This window comes from Hyperolius riggenbachi, chromosome 10 (assembly GCF_040937935.1).
Source record: "Hyperolius riggenbachi isolate aHypRig1 chromosome 10, aHypRig1.pri, whole genome shotgun sequence".
NCBI lineage: Eukaryota > Metazoa > Chordata > Amphibia > Anura > Hyperoliidae > Hyperolius > Hyperolius riggenbachi.
Window position 1 is genome coordinate 26,647,729 of NC_090655.1, and position 15,000 is coordinate 26,662,728.

The 15,000-nt window shown below is 43.3% G+C and overlaps 1 protein-coding gene across 1 annotated transcript in view; it reads right to left on the reverse strand.

Moving 5' to 3' along the window:
• LOC137536627 (uncharacterized) overlaps nt 1-15,000 on the reverse strand; it is a 163,920-nt gene that overhangs the window by 136,312 nt on the left and 12,608 nt on the right. The window contains exons 2-7 of the mRNA XM_068258878.1: nt 14,416-14,599; nt 11,499-11,697; nt 9,698-9,750; nt 5,174-5,194; nt 4,063-4,216; nt 1,389-1,473 (exon numbers count right to left, since the gene is read on the reverse strand). Of these exons, the coding sequence (XP_068114979.1) occupies nt 1,389-1,473; nt 4,063-4,216; nt 5,174-5,194; nt 9,698-9,750; nt 11,499-11,697; nt 14,416-14,599 (696 nt within the window). The remainder of the gene's footprint in view (nt 1-1,388; nt 1,474-4,062; nt 4,217-5,173; nt 5,195-9,697; nt 9,751-11,498; nt 11,698-14,415; nt 14,600-15,000) is intronic.

The window sequence follows — 15,000 nt, forward strand, 5'->3', positions numbered from 1 at the left end:
AATTGGGCAATTTACATTCTCATGCAATCAACACTGCACATAGTCCATGGGCACTGAGACAAGGCCAGATGGAGGAGAAACACAAGTCAGTTATTGGTGGATACATGAAGTACCCACTGGGCCCTCTATGCTCCAGGGCCCCATAGCAGCTGTTATGGCTATTATGGCTATTGCTACGCTCCTGGACCCCATCCAAGTTTTGCTGGGGAGGCCCATAATTTGTAGTTACACCCCTGCTAACCATAAATGATCCTCCATCATGAAGTGTAACCCCAAACATACATCTTAAAATAATACCTGGCCCTCCTAACCAATATGCAGTACTCCTTTCTAAATCCTGACCCTAACCTCCCATGTTACATAATACCTGACCACGTCAGCGCCTGACACTTAAAGTGAACCTCCGGACTAAAAAATCTACTCAGCAGAACTGAAAAGGCTTGGTGTTTCTTTAACAGTTTCACAGCAGCACAACTTTGTTTTTCTTACCAAAGCCTCATTGTTAACTGCATTTTTAGCTAAGCTCCACCCATCAAAGAAAAAAGTCCCGGGCTTTTTTCCCTGATGCTGTGCAGAGCATGATGGGATTTCCTATGTTGTTATTCACGTTGCCTAGCAACTGGGAGAGGCGCTCATGACACAGGACAGTTGGAACTGTGTCTCATGCTCCCTGTCACCTCCTTTCAACCAAAAAGATGGCTGCCCTCATGAAATCAAACATTTGCCTGTTCTTTTAAAACAGGGTGGGTAAGAGATTATATTACCTATCTATTTTAATTAACATAACTAATGTAACTTAATGACAGTATGTTTGTTTAGGCTGAAGTTCCTCTTTAACCTTTTCCCTAGAATGATACCTTACCTAGTCACTCTTTCTGATCCCTTAGTAGCTGTGCCTTTGAAAAGCTATACCTAACCTATACCTATGTAGTAAAGGGGCGCACACTGGCTATCTGAACAGTGGAAGGAGGCACATTTGGCACATCTAAACAGCAGTTGTAGATTTGGCCCCACCCATCATGGCCATGCCCACATTCTGCCACATGGCCACACCCATTTTGTGCATGGGGGGGACAACTCCACTAATTGCTGCGGTTGCCCCCAGATTAGTAGCCACCAGTTAGCCCACAGATGCTGAGTTGGGGCTGGGCCGTGGAAAGCTTTGGAAGACTTAAGAAAAATAGCCTAGGCAGCTTTGCGAGAAAGGGGTGGAGTTTCTGTCATTAATAAATTATGGGCCAGCAGGTGAGTGATTTACCCTACCACCTGCTGATCCATGCAGCGATAATAACCAGCCTTACGTCGTAGGCTCTGTGTTTTACACTGGAAGTAGTCTTTACCTTTGAATTGACTCTAAAATGATATTTCACAATATAGCCCAACCTTACCTGGCACATATTTCAACTGGGAATGTTTTTGTGGTTGTTTGGACAAATTTGGGGAGCTTCAATGTAACCTCAAACTTTGGGAGCACTGTGAAGAAAAGAACACTCATTATGGTAAACTAGTGATGTCCATGTCTAGAAGAACTCATGGAGAAGCATGTGATTTGTTTGATCAGCTGATAGATTTGCAAAGTTCTGATTTGCTGTGAACACATCGTGCTTTAGCACATGATCTTGACTAGCAAATCAGAGGCTTAAATATCTATCACCTGACCAAACTGATCACATGCTCCTTCCTCCATGAACATCCAGGAAACTTCTAATACCTTATATACTCGTGTATAAGCCTAATTTTTCAGCACAACACATGTGCTGTAAAGTCCCCTCCTCGGCTTATATGTGAGTCGCCTACTTTTCTGTGTGAAGACTGACCTATTGCCCTCAAGTACATTGCCGATCGAATCAGCGTGCAGCAGTGATGCCAGCACTGAAGTGAGACTTCAGCATGATAATCTGTCCCCATACCAATGCCTATGTGTATGTTTACCATAAATGTTTAAGTGTACCAGAGGAGTTATAAACGCTAACACTCATACTTCCTATAATGTGATTTTGTTGGCATTTATTTCGATTATTGAAGCACCAGAGCAGCTACATTTCCTACCCTCGACTTATCATTTTTCCCTGGTTACTAAAATGAGTGGATACCTTGACTTATACACGAGTATATATGGTATCAGGTAGAATAGGGAGGAGCCCAATCAAGCTAAACACCTAATTTGATAGGTCAGGGGGAATACAACAGACATTATCACTGCCACAACCTTCAGCAGAAATTTTATGTAGGGTTTGGATACAGCAAGAAAGTTTACAGATTATCTATGCAATTAGTTTCTTCCACCCTACCACATAACAGTATACAGGGCCGTCATTGCCCAATACTCTTAAAGGACCACTGTCATGAAAAATTGTAAAAACACTTCAGAAGTACAGTCCTCTCCGGGTAAAATGCACTAAAAATTACTATATTTCCCATGTTGCTGTCACTTGCAGGAGGAAGAAAAAAAATATGACAGATCTCACAGGTTTTGGACTAGTCCAGCTCCTCATGGGTATGGCTCATGGTTTTACAAAAGCAATAGATGAATGGCCGTTGCTCAGTACAAACGCCAGAAAACTATACAGAGTCTTTCTAGGGAATGCTTTTGTAACGAATAAAATAAATACTGAGTATCCCTCATGAGAAGATGGACTAGTTCAAAACTTGTCAGATCTCTCAGATTATTACTACCTTATGTAAGTGACAGTGATATAGAAGAAAAGTAGCTTATAGTTCGTCTTAGAAGTAGGTGTACAAATGTTTTTTACATTTTTCAATTTTTCGCTGTAGTGGTCCCTCAACCTCCTTGGTTGGTAATCCCAATCCAGCCTTGGGGTTGAAAAAAAGAACTTGGGAGTGGTAATTCTGAGTCTGGACGGAGCGGTGGGGGGCGCAGCAGGGGGATAGAGCGGGCGTAGCTTAAAAGCTCACCTGCCGCGATCCCCACACACAGCCTCTATCTTATTCCTGTCCCAGGAATCCATTGCAATGGTAACAGCACCCCCCGTGATGACGTAACCACATGTCATCACAGCAGGGGGTGCTTACCAAAGCAATGGACACGATGGGACAAGAATGATAGAGGCTGTGTGTGGGGATCGCAAAATGTGAGTTTTTCAGCTATGCCTACTCTCCCCGCCGCTGTATACTGGAGGCACCCACCTTGCTAACCTATACTGGGGGCACCTATTCATCTAACCTATACTGGTGCCAACTATACTGGCTATCTATACTGGAGGCAAATGCCTAGCTAACCTATACTGGGGCACCTACCTATCTAGCCTATACTGTGGCAACTATACTGGCTACCTACACTGGAGGCACCTACCTAGCTAACCTATACTGGGGGAAACTATACTGGCTACCTGTACTGGAGGGACCTATCTCTGGCTACCTATACTGGGGAGGACCTATAGCTGGCTACCTATATTGGGGAGAACCTATAGCTGACTACCTATACTGGGGGCAACTAGACCTGGCTAACCTATACTTAGGGGAATTTGCAAACCCTCGCCCTGGGTGCAATTTAGCCTAGAAACTGCCCTGCAAATTTGACAATGTTTGTTGCAGCAAACTCCATCCCAAATGACCAGCTGACCTTTGTTTAAAGATCTGGAAACGCCTGTGGTTGCAAATCCACAAATCCAAATGCAAATACATTTTTAAGAAGGTGTTTGCCTTGCCTGATCTGTCCAGTCTACCTCAGCTATGTACTCGCTGTACATATTTGGCTAGTGATTGTGGGCTTGCACTTTTTGCGATGTCAGCTGTGGGATTGATAGTAACCAGACTGATAGGATTTTTGGTGTTTGCGCATTGATTTGCTGTGTTTGTTGGTTGTGTTGTTGTGTTTAGAAGCTTAGTGTACAGTTGGTATTGAAAATTCATTTGCACTATTACTGTATTGGAGTCAGTTTACACACTGCTAAGTCTAGTCTATCTGTGGAGTCATAACAATGTCTCTAAAATGCAGATCACTACGGTTAATAAGGTCATCACTTCTTACAGCAGGGGTGCTGATTTAGACATTTAGAAATGACTAGACTTTCCTAGCATTACAAGATGTGGGTTTCTCACCATATTCCTCCACGCTGAACGTATGAACTTTATCCATTATCCGGATAGTGTACTCCCCTAGCTGCGGCTCCGGTGACAGAGGGTAAGACAGATCCGCCATTCCATGAGTGAGATTCACATTCCGCCATTGGCCAATTCTATTGCTTCCTGGATCCTGAGAAGGTATTGGTCATACAAGATGAAGTTTATTCAGCCAAAAGTATCAAAAGCCTCAAAAAGTTTCAGACTCTTGAGTTGTGACCCCTCAATGTCTGGATCTACTCCTTACTTCACCTTCAAGCAAGTCCTCCAAGCTGATGGCCTCCCCCCCCCCCCCCCCACCGCACCTTAACTCTCTCCGTCACGCACCTATTCCACAGCACTATCTTGTGTTCCCCCCCCCCCCCCCCTTTAGATTGTTAGTTTTTGGCAGAGTCCCTCCACCCCCCAGTGTGTCCTCTTTGAGCTTGCAACCACACCAATGATACCCTCCACATGCATTAACTCGGAATTGCTGGATCTCTGTAATATCATATTAACATGCACACAAGTATTTAATGGAAACCTGTGAGGTTTGCTAGGCGCACATTTAGATACTTACCTCGTGAAGGGGAAGCCTCATACATCAGCCTGTTCCAGCTCTGGGATCCCCGAAGAGTGGTCTCCCTGCGCAACCATCCCGCTCAGGCTTCGGCAGAAGTAGCTGAGTCTGATGGGGTGTGTGTTACTGAGCAGGTGCCACTGTGCACATTGATCACTCCTACTCAGTAGCGCAGACCCAATCCGGACTGGCTTTTTCTGAAGAAAGCCAAGCGGTACAGTCCTAGTGTGCCTGGGACCCGCTTTGCAAATCTGACAAGGGTGTGTCGAATTTCCTGCCCTGGCCCCACTCCCCTCCATGGACGGGCGTGGCCACAGTGTACCTGTGCCACATTCCTGGCCACACCTGCATAAAGCCACTGACGAAGCACTCCATAGAGAACTACAAGTTACTTCCAAATTGTATACAATTTGTGAGGCAGAATTAACCTGGTTGACCATGTCTGTGTATTGTGTGGGTAGAATCAACAATAACAGCAACACTAACAGACCTATAGAAATTACATCCTGTTACATATTCATCAGTCCTTACCTGTATCTCTACAACAGGAAGCTGAGGAGAAAGAAAAAAGGAAGGGAAAAAAAAAAAGATAATTATGGACAAAAAAAAAAAGTACAGTAGACAATAGTCACGACCTATCTTTATTTTTGGCCGGTGCTTGTTAGAGATGGCCCGGTGAAATGCTGATTATTTCTAGTGCTGACTGAGCACAAATTTTGCATAATCGTAATTTCTCATCGAAATTATGATGCAAAATCATAATGCAAATTTTTTGGTAAATGTAATTAATTTCATTAATTTTTGAGTCATTTTGTCCCGACTTTCGCAGTTTAGTGGTAATATAGCAAAGCTCTCAGGCATGCTATCATCACCAAAAATGTACAGTATGTTAAGGGGAAAGGGGGGGGGGGGGGAGGGTATGGCAGAAAAACTAATTATTCTAAGGGACCTTGTAGTTTTTGAGAAAAAAACGTTTAAAGTGTTATTTTTCTAAGTTTAAAGTACATTTTTCCTTTGCATTTTTAGAATCGATTTTCTCAAAAACTACAAGGTCTTTTTGATTTTTTTTTTGCTTATTCCCTTCCCTCCATAACATAAGTAGAAATGTTGGTGACAATAACATGTATGGGCGCTTTGCTATTAGCCTCCAAAGTCGGCTCAAAATTAAGCAAAAATTACGAATGGAGCAACATGAAATCAGTTGAATACCCAAATCGTAATTATGTATAGCCGAAATTGCAAAAATCATCACTTATTACTTCAAGCTGATGCAAGCTGAATCATAGAACTAAATCCAAATCATCAGTTAGGGCTTGTTCGCACTATGGGCTTGATTCATTAAAGCGTGCAAGGGGCTTGAGTCAGAAAAGGGTGCTAAGTGTTAGCACACCAGTGAAAAGCCACTTTGCATGTGCTAACATGCTTTGCACGTGCTAAGTAGTTAGCACATGCAAACTACTTAGCACCTTAGTTAGCACATGTAAACTACTTAGCACCGTAGTTAGTACATGTAAACTACTTAGCACCGTAGTTAGCACATGTAAACTACTTAGCACTCTAGTTAGCACATGCAAACTACTTAGCACCGTAGTTAGCACATGTAAACTACTTAGCGTCCTAGTTTTTTTTATAATAAATCAGTGTTTATTCAACAAAGAAAAGGAACATATGACAGAATATGCAGTGTAGCAGTGCGCCTCCTAACTTTTCCAACAGTAGCTTCAGCATCAATTATCACTGTGGAAGATGAGAGGTATTGTTAACAATAATATAATCGTCGTCACATAATATATAGAGCTCATATTGAATTTAAATTTCCAAATATTCTATCTTTTACAAGATCATAATTAGCAAGACCAGGGGTATCTAACCATGGAGCTTAGCACCCTAGTTAGCACGTTGCTAAGTAGTAGTTTGCATGTCCTAACTACGATGCTAAGTAGTTTACATGTGCTAACTACGGTGCTACTTTCCACTTTGCATGTGCAAACATGCTTTGCACGTGCTAACTAGGGTGCTGCTAAGTAGTTTGCACGTGCAAACTACTTAGCACCGTAGTTAGCACGTGCAAACTACTTAGCACCCTAGTTAGCACGTGCAAACTACTTAGCACCGTAGTTAGCACATGCAAACTACTTAGCACCCTAGTTAGCACGTGCAAACTACTTAGCACCCTAGTTAGCACGTGCAAACTACTTAGCACCCTAGTTAGCACGTGCAAACTACTTAGCACCCTAGTTAGCACGTGCAAACTACTTAGCACCCTAGTTAGCACGTGCAAACTACTTAGCACCCTAGTTAGCACGTGCAAACTACTTAGCACCGTAGTTAGCACGTGCAAACTATGGTGCTAAGTAGTTTGCACGTGCTAGCTACGGTGCTAAGTAGTTAGAATGTGCAAACTGCTTAGCACCCTAGTTTGCACGTGCAAAGCTTTTAGGCATGATAAGTGAGTCACACTTTTGTGAATAATGCCCTATGAGCGTTTGTGTATTTTTTTAAGTGCTGGCAATTTTGGAAATTGCCCTAAAAGCTCTTCTGCAATGATTCCCTATGAGAGTGTCCACATATAAGCGGTTCAATTACGATCAGGCTTCCAAAAGCGCTGCCTGTACCATTTTCTGAGCGCTTTGGCTCAACGGAAGGCATAGGGAAATAGCTAAGCGCTTGAAAAAGCACTTTCTATAGTGATTTCCTGAGCGCTTTTAGGAATAAATACATTGTATTTATTCTTTTCCAGGGCAAAGGGTTCACTTCCTGACTGAAATCAGGAAGTGAAAATCTCAATTGCTCATAAAAAGTTCTTAGAAAAGCGCTTACACAAAATCGCCCAACGCTAAGAAAAAGCTTTCAAAAAATGTGCGCACAAAAACGCTCAGCGCTTGCTAATATGAACATCAGATTGGTCCAATTACAATATTTAACATACAATGGATATGAACCCATAATTACTAGCATCTCACTGACTTTCTGTAGTGCTTGAAAACAAGCTTTTTAAAGGGGAACTGAAGTAAGAGGTATACGGAGGCTGCCATATTTATTTCCATTTAACCAATACCAGTTACCTGGCATCCTGCTGGTCTCTCTCGCTGCAACCGTACCAGGATCACGTACCTGAAACAAGCATGTGGATAATCCAGTCAGACACATCTGATCTGCTGCATGCTTGTTCAGGGGCTATGGCTGAAAGTATTAGAGGCAGAGGATCAGCAAGACAGCCAGACAATGTGAATTGGTTTAAACGACAACTGAAATTAGAAGAATATGGAGGCTGCCATATATATTTCCTATTAAGCAATAACAGTTGTCTGGCAGGCCTGCTGATCTATTTGGCTGCAGTAGTGTCTGAATAACACCAGAAACAAGCATGCAGCTAATCTAGTCAGATCTGACAATAATGTCAGAAACACCTGATCTGCTGCATGCTTGTTCAGGGGCTATGGCTAATGGTATTAGAGGCAGAGGATCAGCAGGCAGCCAGGCAACTGGTATTGCTTAAAAGGAAATAAATATGGCAGCCTCCGTATCCCTCTAGCTTCAGTTGTCCTTTAATGGAAAAAAATATGTCAGCCTCCATATGATACCCCTCTCAGGTTTTTAAAGAAAACCTGTATTTAAAAAAAACGCCCCTGAGGGGTACTGACCTCGGGAGGGGGAAGCCTCAGGTCCTAACAAGGCTTCCCCCATCCTCTTGCGTGCCTCCGATAGCCTGCCCGGGTCCCACAAAGTGCGGCGATGTAAATATTTACCTCTCCGGGATCCAGCGCAGGCGCACTAGCGGCTTTTCATTCGGGTAAGGCGGAAATAGCCAGATCCGATCGATCCGCTCTACTGTGCAGGCGCGAGTCCTTTTGCACCTGCGTAGTAGAGCGGATCCAATCGGGTTCAGTTATTTCCGCCTTACCCGGAGGAAGAGCCGCTACTGCGCCTGAGCTGGATCCCGGCAGGGTGAATATATCATGCCTTGGCAGGCTTGTCGGGGGAGGATTGTGGGACGCTTCGGGGAAGCCAGCGCTGGATTGCCTGCAGCTAGGTTTTCTTTAAGTGAAAGCTCATTAAGACTTTAAGCTTGTTTATACGTCAGTATAGTGACCAGGGATCAACATGACAGCCCAAAGCTTGTACCTGATCCCAGAAAGCTTGCATAATTTAACTCTATCAGTTCGGGACAGTTAAAAATGGCGCACAGCGCCCGGGTGATAAAAACGGCGCCCCATAGACTTAAATTATATAACACTATTTAGCGTTATAAGTGTTAAAAAATGGCGCAGGCTGTGTACCTTACACTTATAACGCTAAATAGCGTTATAAAGCTTAAAAATTTCTGAGGACAGAGGGGTCGGTGGGGGGAGAGAGGCAGCGGACACTGGAGGGCATAGGCAGCGGACGAAGATGTGTGCAATATGCATACATTACCTTGTCCCGGGCCACCGATCGCTCCTTCCCTCCGCTCCTTCACTTCCTCCATTCGTTTGCTGTAGTCCTGCAGCCGGCCAATCACCATGTGGTTTCATTCTCCGCATGGTGATTGGCCGGCTGCAGGACTACAGCAAACAAACTAGGAAGTGCAGGAGCGGAGGGAAGGAGCGATCGGCGGCCCAGGACAAGGTAATGTATGCATATTGCACACATCTTCGTCCGCTGCCTATGCCCTCCAGTGTCCGCTGCCTCTCTCCCCCAACCCCCGCTGCTTCTCTCCCCCAACCCCCGCTGCCTATACTAGCGACCCGCAGCCTCCTGCTTGCTTTAATGGCGTACCGTGCTGAAATAAATGTAGCATAAGACACTATTTACCGTTTTAATGTATTTTCGGTAAATAGCGTTTTATGATACATTTATCGACAGAACGGTGCGCCATTTTTCTCCCTGCGCCATTTTTAGATGGACCCCTATCAGTTAGCCATTAAAAGGTATTTTTTTTTACAAAACGCTGTTTTCTCTACCTACCTTTACAATATAAACTCTCAGTGACATTTCTTATATGTTGTTCAGTTTTGCTCTGCTTTACCCCCACAGTTGTACTATACAGTTTATATAGCAGTGTTACCAGCTCACCAGAGTATTTAATGGCTGGAAGTTCTCTTTAATGGAGACAATCCGAAATTTTACTAAAAAAAATAAAAGAAGATATTTGTTTAAATAGTAAGAAGAAAAAAACCTGGCAGTTGCTGCATTTCACACAGCTTAGCAATGATGATGGTATCGGTGTCAGCTCAGCTTATAATTTATAATAGTCATATGAATAAAGGTAAAGAAATGATACTGGAGATATCAATGACTGCTTAGAGATGATGATAGTAATATCAATGGCAGCTTAGAAATGATGATGGCAATGTCAATAAAAGACTACAAATAAAGAGGGTAAAATCAACAACAGCTTAGAAATGATGATAGTAATGTCAGTGACAGCTTAAATATTATGATAGTAATGTCAGTGACAGCTTAGAAATAATGATGATAGTAATGTCAATGACAGCTTAGAAATGATGATAGTAATGTCAGTGACAGCTTAAATATTATGATAGTAATGTCAGTGACAGCTTAGAAATAATGATGATAGTAATGTCAATGACAGCTTAGAAATGATGATAGTAACGTCAGTGACAGCTTAGAAATGATGATAGTAACGTCAGTGACAGCTTAGAAATGATTGTGCTAGTAATGTCAATGACAGCTTAAAAATTATGATGGTCAGGGGCGTAGCAATAGGGGTTGCAGAGGTAGCGACCACATCAGGGCCCTTGGGCCAGAGGGGCCCTCCTTCAACTACAGTATTAGCTCTCTATTGGTCCTGTGCTCATAATAATCCCTTCTATAGATGATTTGAATAGTGGTAATCATTACCAAGCTGTTCCCCATCCTCTTCTTGTACCTCTGACACTGTAGTTGCCATTGGCAGGTTTTGGTGCGCCGTATCAATTATGTATAGAGTGCTTAGGGGGCCCCATTGTAAAACTTGCATCGGGGCCCACAGCTCCTTAGCTACCCCACTGATGATGGTAATATCAATGTTAGCTTAGAAATGATGATAGTAATATCAATGGCAGCTTAGAGAAATGATGATGGTAATATAATTTGCAGCTTAGAAATGATGATGGTAATATCAGTGACTGCTATGAAATGATGACAATAATGTCAACGACAGCTTAGAAATTATGATAGTAATGTCAACAATAGCTTAGAAAGTATGATAGTAATGTCAATGACAGCTTAAAAAATTATGATAGTAATGTCAATGACAGCCTAGAAATGATTATGGCAGTATCAATGTTTGCTTAGAAATGATAATAGTAATATCAATGGCAGCTTAGAAATGATGATGGTAATATAATTTGCAGCTTAGAAATGATGATGGTAATATCAGTGACTACTATGAAATGATGATAGTAATGTCAATGGCAGCTTAGAAATGATAATGGTAATATAATTTGCAGCTTAGAAATGATAACAGTAATATCAATATAATCATAAAAATGATTCTATGTGAATGACAGCTTAGAAATGAAGATAGTAATCTTTCGTCTTTGCCCTGCGCCCAAATTTCCTGGCGCCTTATCACATGCATGTGCTGGAAGAAGCCCTAGGTAAGTAACTGGCCAGACTTAAAGTGTACCTGAGACCTGTAAAAGTTACCCTCACTTCCCCTAACATGAGATGGGGCTGAACCCCTTGTCCTTGATGTGGACAGTTGGGCTTTAGAACAAAGGCGAAAGCTATCCCCCCCTCTTCACGGACTATGTGGGCCGTCTTACATCTAGCATATTGAAACCATATCAATACAACGAACGAACAAAAAAATTGTCCCAACTTCCATCTTATGCTTCTGGTTACCGAATATCCACCTCTTGTTACTTACCCGTCTGCCCAGGTTTGTACACAGGTTTGTCCGTCTGGACCAAAATCTGAGAGCGTGGCATCCGTTGATCCATTGTTATGCCTACTTTTCTCTGCTGTTTTATGGTCTCCCCAGAGCTCCTTATGGTAAGTTCCAGGTCTGCCTTTTGAAAAACTTGATGATATAGGTTGTGGTCAGCAACGTACGGCACAGGTGGGATCTGCCGCAAAAATAAGTACTATTTCATGAAATGCAAACCATACAACTAAAGACAAACATCCTATGCTCTGTTATGTGTCAGGTGACTTTATAAAAACCAACTTTTTGACATATGAAAGTGGGACACTTTCAAGACACACCCCTGCCCCACCTCCAGACACACCCATGGGTAGAAATGACATGGAGCCCCTGTAACCCTCTTTCCCACCCCTATAAATAGCACTAGGTGGCTCCTTTGTTTCTGACCCCCATGATAGTATTGGGTGACCCCCTGGGCCCCAGAACCGACCAGCAAACAAACCACCTAGGTCACCGCCTTCCCCAGTATAGTAGTACCATGCAGAGTATTTGGCAATGGAGCGATCGCGCCTCACCACAACCATTACATAGGAGGATAGGATGAGCCTGGGGAGGACTTTCTGTTTATGAGCTGACCCACTCCCTGCTTGCCTTGATGTAGTTGAGGGGGCGGGCTTGGCTGCCTGTCTCATTTTCATTGGCTGGAGAAAGGTAATGGAGGAGTGTGCTGGCCGGGTGGGTGATTCCCTTCTCCTGCTAAATACTCTGCAGGGTCCCCTGGGATCACTACAAACTTAGTGGGAGGCCTAGGGGGGCCCTCAGCAGGCCCAGGCGAAGCAGGTGGTTGTGGCACTCCGAAACTAGGTGCTACCATAGCAGTAATGTTATTCTGCTATGACAGATTGGGAATAGTATTTAGCGTGGCTGGGTATTTGAGCGACAGCAGGGTGAGCCGTCAATCGTCTCACCCTGCGCCCAGCTCAACTGAGGAGTACTAATACATATGCATCACAGGGGCCCTAGGCAATTTCCCAGTTTGCCTCCATGGAAGCACCAGCCTTGCATGTATCACTAAAAGTGAATAAGCAAAATACTTATTTTCATTATTTAGACCACACCCATCCTTCTATTATAACTTTTTTACCTTCATATTAGTATTCTAATTAAAGCAATAAATGATTTAGGAGGACTAGCATGAAAGTTACAAAAACACATCTTTAACTACATAACGACCGCGTCACGCCAACGGGCGTGAACGCGGCGGCAGCCCCAGGACCGCCTAATGCCAATTGGCGTCAGGTCCTGGAGCAGGGTGCGTGCGCATCTCCTTCTCGGGGGGGGGGGCAGATCTCCGCCCTGTCTTCAGTCTCCGAGCGGCCATTGCCGCTCGGGAGACTGTTAGACTATTTACACAGTACAGCGCCGCGATCAGCAGCAGCGCTGTCCCCCTGGGGGACAAGAGAGTGATCGCAGAAGCCTATGACAGCCGATCGCCGTGATTGGCTGGCAGGGGGTGGGCAGGAGGGATAGGGAAGAGAAAAAATAAAAAAAATAAATACAAATAAATATTTGTTTAAAAAAAAAAAAACAACTGGGGGGCGATCAGACCCCACCAACAGAGAGCTATGTTGGTGGGGGGAAAAGGGGGGGGGGATCACTCGTGTGCTGTGTTGTGCGGCCCTGCAGCTAGGACTTAAAGCTGCAGTGGCCATTTTAATAAAAAAAGGCCTGGTCTTTAGGGGGGTTTAGCACTGTGGTCCTCAAGTGGTTAATAGAAAGATACATATTTTTACACAGGTGAGAACATCAGACCTAAAATAAAAACAAACAAGAGAGACAGAACAGCAGCAGGAGACTGTTGTTGCTAAATACGTATTCCAACAAGGTCCAAAGCTGTGGGAACCTTGATAACGTTCCGCTTCCAATACAGCCAAGCGAACATCAATGTAATACAGAATGGTCACATCAGGTCAGCTTTGACTGATAAAACCACCAAACATCGATCGACATGTCCTTCCTTTCTATGTCATTTTTGTTACATTTGACTTTCATGTTTCATTTGTGTTAAAATCGGATTACACTCAAAATTATATTTTTGCTCTAATGTATTAAACACAGTATAAAATGAATATAAAACACTATACGACTGCTCTGATGTCATTTGTCTGCATATTTGCACCTCACTGAAGCTATATATACTGATATAATTTACAGCTGCAGGACAAATTATCAGATATACTTCTAATTGGGTAATTGGAGAGCAAATAAAGGAGAGAAAGTCCTCTGCTTTCCCTCGCACCACTCCCCATTTAAATCAGGAACTTTTCTACCTTGCTTACACAGTTTATTACACTTTCACGGACTGCATGCATCTGTATTTGATGTAAGCTTCGTGTTCTCCTGGCTATCAAACATTCATCAATGCTGTGTCCGGTAAAAGCATCTTACTGTCTCCCCCCCCCCCCCCCCCCCCCCCCCCATGCATGAGGAAAAAAATATTTGGATGTAAACAGTCCCTTGGTTTTCAAATGTATTGTCTGTTCTAATGCATTTTTCATGCACGTTCATGTACAGAAAACACTGACATCCAGGTCTAAAAGAAAGGCTATTTATAAACTAGCTTCTTAGTGTGCAGCAATATAGAATGCAGGAGGAACAGATATTAATCAGACTCACGGTAATGGCTCTCTTGACTAATACAAATCCAAAAATACAAACAATTTTATTCACAACTACCTTTTTAAAGACACAGGATCTATAGTGACCTTTGTTACTAGAACACACTGCCACCCTGTGTTTATAGCTGGTAATGCATAGATATACACATAATAGACTGTTGTTGCTTAATACACATTACAACAAGGTTTAATTTGGGCACAGTAGAAATTCACCCTTAGAAGCATAGGATTGGGTGGTATACCTTTATTGCAAAGCAGGTAAACACAGAGTTCTGGAGGAACGTCCGGTCCATCAAAACTGACTTGTTAATTGATGTAAGTAGAGTAACCTGCACGTGGCTCTGCCCCTGAGCTTCCTCCAGTTGTAGGCAGGCACGATCCATGTTTTCAGACTGTATCGTGTTGGGAAATATAAAAGCATATCGCCTGCAAATACAAAAATGTTGTCAGTGGCAAGTTTGGTCCGCTTGTACCTTTAAACCAAGCTGTTGATACTAATAGCAACCAATCATACAGTATTTCTTGTTACTAACTGAGACTTGAGATGGCCCGAACGCTTCGCTGGCGATCACTATCAGCAAAGATTGTATATTCACATTCCCCACGAGCACATGGTGCTATTCCACCCGCTCCATACATCATGATTGGGATATACTTTGACCCCTTACATCACAGTCCGCAGGCACATGGCAGCCAATCAGCCTGCTCTTCTTCAGGGACTCCCACCCCACTCCCTATAAAAACACTGCAGCGCCCGCCATGTTCCAGTCTGTCTTCAGCTGGAATAGTGAGAGGAAGGGACAGAGTTTGTTGGAGATAGGGAAAGC